Source organism: Aquarana catesbeiana, linkage group LG08 (genome assembly GCF_042186555.1).
Source record: "Aquarana catesbeiana isolate 2022-GZ linkage group LG08, ASM4218655v1, whole genome shotgun sequence".
Taxonomy (NCBI): domain Eukaryota; kingdom Metazoa; phylum Chordata; class Amphibia; order Anura; family Ranidae; genus Aquarana; species Aquarana catesbeiana.
The window spans coordinates 210099609-210113464 of NC_133331.1; the positions used below are offsets into that span (position 1 = coordinate 210099609).

General features: G+C 43.8%; 1 protein-coding gene across 4 annotated transcripts in view; it reads right to left on the reverse strand.

Moving 5' to 3' along the window:
• The window catches only part of LOC141106257 (rap1 GTPase-GDP dissociation stimulator 1-A-like), a 355344-nt gene that overhangs the window by 41156 nt on the left and 300332 nt on the right, over positions 1-13856 (reverse strand). For all 4 annotated transcript variants that reach the window (XM_073596883.1, XM_073596882.1, XM_073596881.1 and 1 more), the window contains one exon: positions 3339-3473. In XM_073596883.1, coding sequence (XP_073452984.1) covers positions 3339-3473 — 135 coding nt within the window. The remainder of the gene's footprint in view (positions 1-3338; positions 3474-13856) is intronic.

A 13856-nucleotide genomic window follows, 5' to 3' on the forward strand; every position in this document is an offset into this window, starting at 1 on the left:
AAATATTAATTTGGGCAAGCAAGAAGAAGAGCATCTAGCCGCAGTTTTCCCTTTCCCATGGAAAGGGGAAATTAAGTACTTGGGGATTAAATTAGCTAATACTTTTAATAAATTGTTTCAAAAAAACTTTATCCCATTGTTAGACGAGATTAGGCAAGAAGTGAGAAGACTACTTACTAGGCCCCTCTCATGGCTTGGGCGAGTAAATGCGGTCAAAATGAATTTAACGCCTAGACTTCTGTATAAATTCCAGATGTTGTCTATTCCTCTACCGAGGTATTACTTAAAAGCTCTTAGGAGTTTAATTAGCGAAGCTGTCTGGGGTGGCAAAAAACCACGTATTTCCTACGCAATATTGAGTAGAGGGAAAAAAAAAGGCGGAATAGCTTTACCAGACTTCAACAGGTACTACATTTCTGTAGTGCTATCACGGGTCACGGAATGGTGTAAAAAAGGATCTGATAAGCGTTGGGTCCATATTGAGCACTTGTTGAGTAATACTAATTTAGGACACTCACTTTGGAACCCCCCCAAAATTCAGAGCACTTAGCACGAACACATCTTTGTTAACCTATAACACTTTTAAATATTGGGACATGGTACACAATCAGTATAAATGGTCATACAATTCACCACTGATACACATGAAAAACAATTTATTTTTTGAACCTGGGAGGAGGGAGGTGGGAGGGAATTGGTTGAAAGAAGACTCTATTCAATTAAAAAATGTCATAAACAAGGGGCAAATACGCACATTTTCGGAACTAAGTATTGAATCTGAGTTATGGGTTATGAATGGGTGGAGGTACCTCCAGCTCTCCCACTTCATTGAGAGGTTACCGAAACCTCTCAGGAGGTTACCGAAACCTCTCAGGAGTATGGAGGAGCTCAGACCGTTTTAACAGCTCTGTACGAAGGAGCAATCAGGTGGTGTCATAACTCAAATATATAGGATTTTGGGAACAGAGCAGGAGCTGGAGGTGCCCCCATACATCAAAAGGTGGGAGCAGGATTTGGGGTCACAATGTAATAAAATCACGATAGATAAAATTTTGAGGCTGGTTCATTATCTAGCGGTAGATACCAGGAGAACGGAAATTCACTATAAATGCCTTGCAAGATGGTACGCCACCCCAGACAGGGTAAGCAAAATGGATAAGACGAAGTCAAACACTTGTTGGAGGGGGTGTTCAACTTTAGGAACAATGGCCCATATATGGTGGGAGTGTCCTATCATTAAAATATACTGGAAAAATTTTTTTCCTCTCTGGTCCCCATAATGTTAGATGTAGCCAAGAGACAGATTGCGTCGAATTGGCTGACCACCTCGAGTCCTTACACCAGAGACTGGCTTTTTGGCCTTAATGAAGTATACAATGTCGAGTGTATGGACAAAGGGGGAGCCGAACCTGAGGAGGAGGACCATTCAGGGAAATGGGCAGTATGGATTAAGTTTAAAAGGACCTGGAGCTATCTAAAGGAGATTATTAGTCTGGAATAATAAGGCAGGTACTTTTTCTGCATAGCTGAGAGACCAGGAAGGAAGGCGTCCTCTGTGAGCAGTGTCCTGCAGGGTGGGGTGGGTAGGGGTGTGGGGGATAATTATTTTATTCTTATATACCAATGTGGATTTGTTTTATGAAATATCCCCTGCGGGAAATGTATTGTTATGAAAAACGATAAATAAAGAATTAAAAAAAAAAAAGAATATAATATTTACAAAAATGTGAGGGGTGTACTCACTTTTGAGAGATACTGTAACTGTGAACTCTTTTTTTACACCAACCCAGTTCCAATGATGTCAAGGAATCCTTCAGCAACTTCCTTTTGATACAAGTTAGCTGACACAATTCAAAGGAGAAGCCCTCTACCTCAGAGCTCCAAAGAAGATGGCCTGTTCCTCAAAACATGTCAGTTGACTTGTGAAGCACCCTCCTAGGTAGGTGCTAGAAGAAAGTATAGTTTTTGTTCTTTCTGCTTACCAGGAAGATGGTCAGGTAAAACCAATAGATCCTGACCATTGATCAGGATCTATTGGTTAGGTCTGCTCATTGTGCTCAGGTGCAGCTCAGCTTGTTTTACTGTCCTTCACTGGTCCAATAGGGAGGCATATTGGACAGTGGGACGGGACCTGACAAGTGAGTGCACAGGCTTTGTTACAGTCCTGGCAATTGGCAGAGGAAAAGTGCTGCATTGCATGTTGGGATACTGTATAAAAGCCCAGGGTACATGTGCTCAGAGTTAGTTGAGTCAGGGAACCGAGTCCTGGAGGGAGGGGGCTGCCCTCTCTTCTGCAGAGGTGTGGTCTTGTGGCCTTGGGTGGTTGACCCAAGGGCCTAGAGAGAGAGAGAAGCTGAACCCAGAGGTCTTGCAGAGCTGACTGGAAGGGAGACACCAGGAAGGATCTGATTCTGCCTACTGTGAGTACAGATCAGTGTCTTTGGGGCCTGTCAAGTGAGGGCCACCCCTTCAGCTAGAAGAGTCAGTGGACAGGTGTCAGTAAAGGGGATGCTAGAGAGTATCCTGAAGATAATGTAGTGCATCAAGTCTGCTGCTAGAGAGAGCAAGAAGACTTAATTCCTCCATACATGTGGCTGTATGGTTACAGCAGTGTGACTGCTTCCACAAATAATCCGGTGAGGCCAAGTGAGAGTTGTCCTTATCCATTGTGAATAGTTCCAGTTGGAGTATCCCACTAATCCCTTCTCCCATCCAAGTTCCAAATTAAAATACAAAAACCCAAATACCCTGGACTGGTCATTGAGTAACAAGCAAGCGAGTGTAAGGGTGGGACAAGTGGAAACCCCTAGCAACAAAGTGGAAACCCTTAGCAAACCCTTAGCAACCAGCTGCAGGTACCCAGAGAGAGGCCTATGAAGTCAACACTCAGCAAGCCCTACGGGGACAGTGCTACACTCGTATAAATAGAAGGTTGCTATAGGGGGCCAGATGTGAGGTGGTTCTGTCCATGGGCTGTGAGAGATGGTTATATGCCTTCATTTTACTACTTTTGAGAGTATTTTATTTGGATTTTATGTTTAAATAAAGAGGTGTCAAAGGCTTTGCACAAGGCAGATCAGTGGGGCTGATTTACTTAAACTGGAGAGCGCAAAATCAGTTTCTAACTTGACAATAAAACCTGGCAGCCAATTGGTTTCTATGCAGAGCTGCACCAGATTTTGCATGTTCCAGTTTTAGTAAATCAACCCCATAGTGCTCTCTTTTTGTGATTATAAAGGAAAAAAATGAATGCAGCCTCCACATTTAAAGACCCGTAAGCTGCAATATATTACATTTTTGTTCTAGGGTTTAGATACAATTTAAAAAGCTTCAATTACCTGGTATGGCAAGATTTCGTAGTGCGCTCAGAGCAGCGTGTTGTACAGCTACATCTCCATTCTCAACATGTTGTTCTAACAAGTCTAAAAGTTGGTGGACAACTCCAAGCTGTACCATCCTCACACAGTTACTGTCTGAGAAAACAAGAAACACAAGCAAAACATATGTTATGGCAAAATGTTGGTAAGTATTAATTATAGTTTTTTTTTTTAAATACATACTTACTATGAAGTGTATACATTACATACTGAACTTTAACCCCTAAAAGTTACAGAAATCTCAGAGATGCCTATGCATACATGTTGCATATACACATATACTGTACTAGCAAAAGTTGGGCACAAGAAGGATCAGGGGAGTATGACACAACCTGGAACACAAGTGAAAATTCTACTGCAAGTTAACACTGCTAATAAAATGAAGAGATAGCAATGCATTAATGAGCAGAAGCACCAACCACATGTAGGTGAACTGCATGTTATTTAAAAATCTTTAAAGTGTAACTTTAGGAAAAAACCAAAACACTGGGAACAGGCAGAAGTTTTAATGTAACAGAGACATGCTGTGGGAGAATCTGGTGCACCGCATAGAAATCAGTCAGCTTCAAAGTTTTTTTTGTCAAAAGTTTAATTGAACAAACTGGTTACAATGCACAGCTGCACTCAATTCTGTGAGCACAAGTTTTTAGTAAATCTCCCCCATGATGTCTCTTTTGCATTACAGTTTCTTACTTGCCTGTCTGCACTGTACAATGAACTGCGCACGTGCAGCTCAATGTACAATTTTGGCAGTGCTGTGATGAATGAACTCCCATGCATGCACAGGAGTGATGTCATCTTGGTCCGGGAAATGAAATCGGACAGAAATCGGTACCTCAAAGCAGACTGGTTGAAGATGTCAGCAGCCAGCTCTGAGCTCCAGGACACTGCAGAGCTGGAGCAAAGGTAAGTATAGTTCAGCTTTAAGTCAAAAGAGAGGAGAACCACTAGATTTTATTATGCTAACATTTCAATTATGAAGCAGGTTTCATTTAAAATCTAGAAGCAATCCAAACGGTGATGATTGTGGCTTGCTCTTAATTAACTGTGCCAAAAAGAAAACAAATAGGCAATAAGAATTGGCAAAAGTAAATAAATAAGAACTAAAAACAGCCCCAGAGAGGTTCAAAGGGGGAAAAGCATCTAGAAACCGTTCATTAGTTGAGTAAGTCATTACGGAAATGGCAGCATGTTTCAGGGGTACAAAATGGAACCTTTCATCAGGGTTACAAAGTGCCCATCATTGCGTCGCTCCTTCTCTCTGCACCTCCCCTCTTTATAGTAGACATATAGAGAGATGTTGCCACTCCAAGCCTCTATAAAAATCCCTTGCCTCTGGAACTCTACATGCTGACTAAAAAGAATCAAACTATGCTCCACAACTCAGCAGAAGAGCAGAAAGTTGCACATCATGTCAGATCCCTTCCATCCTTAACAAACTTTATCTGTATTTTTACAATTTTTATTGATAATTAATTTTTTCCCCTTTTATGGGTTGAACTACATGGACTTGTGTCCTTTTTTCAACCTGACTATGTAACTATATGTCTTTCACAAAGTTGGATGTTATCGACATCCTCTCTCCATAGTGCTGCTCATCCCCTTTGTTTCTCTTCTACATAGTGACGCTCATCTTTCCAATAGCACCATTCATCTCCTTCTCTCCCCTCTCCATAGCACCATTTATCGTTTTCCCCACTCTCCCATCAGTAGTGGTGCTTATCTCGTCCCCTCTTCAATGTGTCTACTTTCATTAGGTTCACAGTACCACTTCCAAGTCTGTTTGAACTGGAGGACTTCTCAATTTTATTCCATTAAAAAAAAATTATGATTTATGTAAGCCATTTTTTATAATGTACATAGATAAGTTCATATTCATACAAGATTCCAGATTTGTACATCTACCCCTATGTAAGAATGTGATGACATTTTGAATGTTGTGGACAATAGACATACACTTCATAAGTGTTACGGAAACTTCTGAAACTACAGCATATCTTTAGGCTCTCCGAACCTGAATACACAACTTCTCTCTGGCAATTTGTCAATCTTTGGTTAATACCATCATCTAGATTTTTCTCCTCTAATCACCCATCCCTTCCTTGACCTCCTCTATTTTTACTCTTACCTTCTAGCTTCCTTCTCTCCTTATATTTTTTCTATATTTATATCTGTACTCCCTCATGGGTATTCTGCATCTCCTGTCTACATGTGTTATCAGTGGTTTCCTAAAAAAAACACCTTGGCAAAGTGTTCTCAGTGCTTTTGGATGTAGCTATGTTATGGTCTTACATATTATACATGTTGAACATTTGACCTAGTTCTTATTAGTATAACCTATAGAATGTAGACCTTATCTGTACATTAAAAAAAAACATATAATCAAATGTGTTTCTTTTTTTTAAGGAAAGAATGTGAAATATGAAAATGCATGATCCAATCAGCTTTGGCCATGCAATAATTGTCAGTGCCAGTCAAAGCATTTACAACATCTCAGAACTGGGCATTCTTGTCCTGTAGTCCTTAGAGTTGTCAAATAATCATGTGAAATGCAAAAAGCATCCAACAGAAGTTGTCCATGTAAAACAAATATAAAGTGATATGTGCAGTTGTGGACTTCCAATCAGCTTGAACAGCAACAATGTAAAAAACAGCATATCTAAATGCCCAGCATGTTAAAACTTGAAAAGGATACAGAAGCAAAAGCTCATACCAGGTTCTACTTATGTCAAATAAAGTTGGTCATAGTGGGGTTGATTTCTTAAAACTGGAGAGTACAAAATCTGTTGCAGCTGTACATGGTAGCCAATCAGCTTCTAATGCCCCGTACACACGGTCGGATTTCCCGATGGAAAATGTCCGATCGGAGCGTGTTGTCGGAAATTCCGACCGTGTGTGGGCTCCATCGGACATTTTCCATCAGATTTTCCGACACACAAAGTTGGAGAGCAGGAGATAAAATTTTCCGACAACAAATCCATTGTCGATAATTCCGATCGTGTGTACACAAATCCGACGCACAAAGTGCCACGCATGCTCAGAATAAATAAAGAGATGAACGCTATTGGCCACTGCCCCGTTTATAGTCCCGACGTACATGTTTTACGTCACCGCGTTTAAAATGATTAATTTGTGTGACCGTGTGTATGCAAGACAAGTTTGAGCCAACATCCGTTGGAAAAAATCCTAGGATTTTGTTGTCGGAATGTCCGAACAAAGTCCGACCGTGTGTACGCCCTATTACTTCATCAAGTTCAATTAGGCTCCTTTCACACTGAGGCGCTTTGCAGGTGCTAAAGTGCTAAAAATAGCTCCTGCAAAGCGCCCCGAAAGAACTGCTCAATGCACTCCAGTGTGAAAGCCCCGAGGCGCTTGCAGGGCGGTCATAAAAGTCCTGCAAGCCGCATATTAGGAGCGCATTAGGAGCGGTGTATTTACTGCTCCTAAAGCGCCCCTTCCCATTGAAAACAATGGGGCAGCGCTGCAAACCCTTTTTCGGCCGCTAGCGGGGGGTTAAAACCGCCCCAGCTAGCGCCGCTAAAACGACGGTAAAGCGGCGCTATGTTTGTACCGCTGGCGCCCACACGCCCCAGTGTGAAAGTAGCCTTACGCTTTGACAATAAATACTGGAATTGGTTACTATGCAGAACTGCACCAGATTTTGCACTCTCCAGTTTTAGTAAATCTCCCCCACACTGATTGAAATGTTGCCGGTCCCTGCTCAATGGAAGTTGATTGTTTGATCTACCAGGGCACGCTGGAAAACTTTTGTTGATCAGTGGCTGCAGCTTATTAGTGTATCCTGATATAAGTGAGTCTTGCAGGGGGGCATTCCTCCATCCTCCTTGCATGTGTGGATGGAGAAATCTGTTTTGATTATTTTTTTTCAGCCCTCTGGCTGAATTTACCCTCCTGGCGGTATTCCTAAATGTGGCTCGGGGTTCAATTTTAGTACCATTAGCGGTAATACCGAGCCACACTCGGGATTGCATTGCAGAATCCTGGTCCAGGTTACTTACCTTGTCACTAGGGATGAGCCGAACACCCCCCGTTCAGTTTGCACCAGAACTTGTGCTCAGGCAAAAATTTGTGCGAACACCATTAAAATCTATAGGACACGAACATGAAAAATCAGAAGTACTAATTTTTAAGGCTTATATGCATGTTATTGCCATAAAATGTGTCTGGGGACCTGGGTCCTGCCCCAGGGGACATGTATCAATCCAAAACAAGTTTTAAAAACGGCCCCCCAATATCCATACCAGACCCTTATACGAACACGCAACCTGACAGGCCGCAGGAAAAGGGGGGGGGCGAGAGAGCATTCCCCCCTCCTGAACCGTACAAGGCCCCATGCCCTCAACATGGGGAGGGTGTTTTGGGGTTCCCTAAAACACTTTGTCCCCATGTTGATGGGGACAAGGGCTTCTTCCCCACAACCCTTGCCTGGTGGTTGTGGGGGGTCTGTGGGCAGGGGGCTTATCGGAATCTGGAAGCCCCCTTTAACAAGGGGACCCCAGATCTGGCCCCTCCCCTATGTGAATGGGTACTGGGTACATTGTACCCCTACACATCTTCAATCACAGCGGTGACGGCCTGAGAAAAGAAAAGAAAAAACGGAAAACTGCCTTGATGGGAGGCTCCCGCCGACTGCAGCCTTTTTGCTTTAACAGCTGTTATATAACGGAGGGCGGGGCCACCCGGTGAGGTAAGTGGATGACCCTGCCCCCTTCTAACATCATGTGATGTCATGTAATGTCAGAGGGGGCAGGGTCACCCATTTACATCACTGGGTGGCCTCGCACTTACCTATCTAACAGCTGTCAATGCAAAAAGGCTGCAGTCGTGGGGACGCCTCCCATCGAGGCAGAGTTTTTCCGTTCGTTTTTTCTCAGTCCATCGGCGCTGTGATTGAAGATGGCTGGACATCGTGGGACATTTTTTTTTATAAAGGACTTGTCCCAAACTGTCTCCTGTCATTTTTACTTTTTTGACACTTTTTTTGATGAATGTGTAGGGGTACAATGTACCCCATATCCATTCACATGGGGGATCCGGGATCTGGGGGTCCAAAAGGGGATTCCAGATTCCAATAAGCCCCCCACCCTTAGACCGCCACAACCACCGGGCAAGGGTTGTGGGGAAGAGGCTCTTGTCCCCATTAACATGACCCCAAAACACCCTAACCATGTTGAGGGCATGTGGCCTGGTACGGTTCAGGAGGGGGGCGCTCTCTCGTCCCCCCCTTTTCCTGTGGCTGCCAGGTTGCGTGCTTGGATAGGGGTCTGGTATGGATTTTGGGGGGACCCCACGCCATTCTTTTTTAAAATCTTGCCGCAGGGTTCCCCTTACTATCCATACCAGACTCGAAAGGCCTGGTAATGGACTGGCGGAGGGGCACCCATGCCGTTTTTTTTCAATGATTTTTATCTATATTGCGGGGATCCAGCAATACATTACAGCCACGAGCAGTTTTAAATGACATTTTTTCTGCTCTCATTTATAAAACTATGTACGGCCGCTATGTAAGCAGCCTAACATGGTGTGGGGCGTATACTCAGCCCCCTAAACCATGATTGGCCAAAGGCACACTGCCTTTGGCCAATCATGGCTCTCACAGCACAGCGTGCTGTGATTGGCCAAAGCATGAAGGTCAGGTGCATGCTTTGGCCAATCAGCAGCCGTCAATGCACTGCGATCTCACAGTGCATTGATGATCTCACAGTGCATTATGGAGTGTTCCGCATGCGCTCAAATTTCCCGTAAATGCCCCATAATGTTCTAAATTCGACGAACGGGCAAACACCCGATGCTCAAGTCAAACTTACATTCGACACGAACATCTGGCTCATCCCTACTTGTCACCAGGATCCTGCAATGTCCCCCTGCTGTGTCCCCTGCCGGATCATCCGCCCGATGCTCTGTGTGCCGGGCTTCGTTCCCTGCGAGCGTCGTGACGCATGGGGGCGGAGCCCGGCTGCAAATTCAAAAAGTACAAAAAACATAACACATACAGCACACTGTAACCTTACAGATTACATTACTGTATCAAATAATTTACCTCCCTTTTGTCCCTAGTGCTTTGTCCAGTGCCCTGCATGCAGTTGTATATTTTATATACTGTTCTTTCTGCCTGGAAACTCGAGATTGTCCATAGCAACCAAAAAGTGTCCCTTTACGTCAAAAGTGGTGTTAGACCAGCTAAAAAACAGCAATAATAAATTAGAACACTTGCAGAATTGAGTGATAGTGATTCGTGGGGAAATTCATTTTATTATTATTATTATTATTTATAATTATTTATATTTATTTATTATATTTATTATATTTTAAGCCCTTTCATGACTAAGCCTATTTTTGACATTTGGTGTTTACAAGTTAAAATCCGTATTTTTTGCTAGAAAATTACTTAGAGCCCCCAAACATTATATATATATTTTTAGCAGAGAATCTAGAGAATAAAATGGTGACTGTTGCAATATTTTTTATCACACGGTATTTGTGCAGCGGTGTTTTAAACGCAACTTTTTGGGAAAAGGGACACTTTCATGAATTTTAAAAAAATCAAACAGTAAAGTTAGCCCAATTTTTTTGTATAATATGAAAGATGATGTTACGCCGAGTAAATAGATACCAAACATGTCACGCGTTATAATTGCACGCATTTGTGGAATTGTGACAAACTACGGTACCTAAAAATCTCCATAGGCGATGCTTTAAATTTTTTTTACGGTTACCAGGTTAGAGTTACAGAGGAGGTCTAGAGCTAGAATTATTGCTCTCACTCTGACGATACCTCATATGTGTGATTTGAACACCGTTTACATATGCGGGCGCGACTTCCGTATGCGTTTTCTTTGCTGCGTGTGCTCGCGGGGACGGGGGCGCTTTAAACATTTTTTTTTCTTAATTAATTTTATTTTTATATTTAGAAATTGTGTTTTAAAAAAAAAAAATGTTGATCACTTTTATTGCTGTCACAAGAAATGTAAACATCCCTTGTGACAGTAATAGGTGGTGACAGGTTCTCTTTATGGAGGGATCGGGGGTCTAAAAGACCCCCAATCTGAATCTGAATTGGTTGTTATACATGGATAGCCGATCGCCCGCTCTACAAAACGGTACCGGGATGATGCCTGCAGCTGCGGGCATCATCCCGATATAACCCCCGAAAGCTGAGTACGCACATCTGCGTATGCTCGGCGGGAAGGTGATAATTTATGATTTTGTGTTTCAGACTTGATCATACCCGGGATGTCTACTAGACTCTTGTTTGGACAGATTTAAGTGTGTTATTACTAAGAAGTACAGGCCTACAATATAAAACGCCAAATTTCTATGCAAAAAAAATGTACCGCTTTGAGATTCAAAAATTTGACATAATCATACCGCCAGGGAGGCTACAAAAAAATCTAACATTGTATGGCCAGCTTTTGAATAAAAAACAGTGGGCACCGGATCACCAAAATTGGATGACTGGAACAACCTTGGCTGCACTGACAAATCTTGATTTCTGCTGTAACAAACAGTTATAGTAGGGTCGGATTTTAGCCTATAAAGCAATAATCGTAGGCTGGCCATAGACGGTTTGAATCTCAGCTGGTTCAGCCGGAACTGGCCGTGATTCGACGGCTTCCCCCGCTCCAGGAGAATTTGATGGTTCTGCGGCAGACATTCCCCTGTCAACACTGTCTGTGTTGATTGGGGAATCGAGGAAAATCTGAATCTGGTTGTCTCATGGGAGATCAAGAAGGATTTTTTTCCCCTGTTGGATCAAATTGGATCAGGGTTTTTTTACTTCCTCTGGTTCTACTGTGGGTATAGAATTGTGTATATAAGATTGTAATTTTTCTTTCCCCTTTTATTGGTTGAACTGGATCAACTTGTCTCTTTTTTCAACCAGACTAACTGTGCAACCCATGGTTGCAGGAAAGAAATTTGCTCCGTGTATGGCCTGCCCTATGGGATAAGGTGGATTTAGAGGTTTGCAACATGATTGTGTGATGTGTGGCAGATAAAACTGCTGAAACTGAAGTTTTAAAAAGTATATGTTCAGTGACGATAGTTTCACTGCACAGGATATTAGGGCTCTCCAACAGCAATATTAAGACAAGCCCTGGATAACTGTAAAAACCTGCCAGAGGTTCTAATCCTTCCCAGCCCTATTCTAAACAAAAAAAGTTTTGACTTGACATACAGTGGGGAAAACAATTATTTGGCCCCCTGCAGATTTTGTACGTTTGCCCAATTACAAGGAAATGAAGGGTCAATAATTTTTATCATAGGTGTATTTTAAATGATAGAGACAGAATATCAACTAAAAATCCAGAAAAACACATGGTACAAATGTTATAAATTGAATGGCAGTTCAGTTAGTAAAATAAGTATTTGATCCCCAAGCAAAACATGACTTAGTACTTGGTGGAGAAACCCTTGAATGCAAACACAGGTAAGACATTTCTTGTAGTTGGTTACCAGGTTTGCACACATCTTGGGAGGGATTTTGGTTTTCTTCTTTACAGATCTTCTCTAAGTGCTTAAGGTTTCTTGGCTCTGGCTTGGCAACTTGAAGTTTCAGCTCCCTCCATAAATGTTCTATAGGATTTAGGTCTGGAGACTGACTAGGCCACTGCTTGACCTTAATGTGCTTCTTCTTGAGCCACTCCTTTGTTGCCTTGGAGGTATGTTTTGGGTCATTGTCATACTGGAAGACCCATCTAGGACCCATCTTCAGTGTTCTGGCTGATGGAAGAAGGTTCTCATCCAAGGTTTTACAATACATGGCCCCGACCATTGGCCCCTCAATGCGGCAAGGTTCGCCTGTACCTTTAGCAGAGAAACAGCTTCAAAGCATAATATTTCCACGTCCGTGCTTGACTGTAGGGATGGTGTTCTTAGGGTCATAGTCAGCATTTTTCTTCCTCCAAACATGGCAGTTCAAGTTAATGCCAAAGAGCTCAACTTTGGTCTCATCTGACCACAGCACTTTCTCCCAATCCTTCTCTGAATCGTTTAAAAGTTCATTGGCAAACTTCAGACGGACCTGTACATGTGCCTTCTTGAGGAGGGGAACCTTGCAGGCAGGGGTGGATCCAGGGGGGGGCAACGGGGCAATTGCCCCCTCCAAAAATGTGGGTCAATAAGTGTGCGGGCAGGCGTCGCTGTGGGTGAGAGAGCCGGCGGGTGGCTCCACGGCTGAAAGCACGGGTGGCCCCAGTGGGGAGAGACAGCGGGCGGCTCCGGTGAGGACTGGGGAGAGACAGCGGGCGGCTCCGGTGGGGACTGGGGAGAGACAGCGGGCGGCTCCGGTGGGGACTGGGGAGAGAGAGCAGGCGGCTCTGGTGGGGACTGGGGAGAGACAGCGGGCGACACTGTTATTGAGCACCTGTGCGGCTTGGTGACAGAGTGAGCGGCTGCTGGCCAATCAGGGAGCCGGCGGGCGGAGGAGCAGAGAGATAACACCATCTCTCACAGCCCAGCACCCGCCCTGCATCCCTGCAGTTCCGCCCTCACTGTGTGTGCAGTGTGCAGGCAGCCGCGGCAGCAGAGAGATTACATCATCTCTCTGCTGCTTGACTGGGACACAGCAAGAGACGATTATAGCAGGCAAGTAACAATCCGCAACGTGTGGCATGGGATGTGGCAAGTAACAATCCGCAACGTGTGGCATGGGACGTGGCAAGTAACAATCCGCAACACGTGGCATGGGATGTGGCAAGTGACAATCTGCAACGTGTAGCAGAGGACATGGCAAGTGATAATCTACAACGTGTGGCAAGTGACAATCCGCAACGTGTGGCAGGTGACAGTGGCAAGTGACACGCTCGGGGCTCCCACTGGTGAGTTGAACTATTTCTTTTTTATAACAATGTAATAATAGTAATAATGCGCTTCAATCATCCTGACACCATAACAACCATGGTGCCGTGATGATTGAAGCGCTAACACCAGCCATTTCCCCATTAAACTTACCCCCAAAAAAGTATTTTCTGGCAGTGCCCCTCCCAAGACTAGGCTCTGGATCTGCCCCTGCTTGCAGGTGCTGCAGGATTTCAATCTATGGCAGCGTATTGTGTTACCAGTGGTTTGTTTGGTGACTGTGGTCCCAACTGCCTTGAGATCATTCACAAGCTCCTCCCACGTAGTTCAGGGCTGATCCCTCACTTTTCTCATGATCATCCTTATCCCATGAGGCAAAATCTTGCAAGGAGCTCCAGACCAAGGGCGATTATGGTTATTATGGTTATTATCGCTCCAATAGTTGTCTCCTTCTCACCAAGCTTCTTGCTGATGGTCTTGTAGCCTATTCCAGTCTTGTGCAGGTCTGCAATCTTGTCCCTGACATCCTTTGACAGCTCTTTGGTCTTGCCCATGATAGTGAGCTTTGAATGGAAGAAAGAGATTCTGTGGACAGGTGTCTTTTATGCACATAACGAGTTGTTGTTAGGAACACCTTCTTAAATTGACAGGACTAATCTG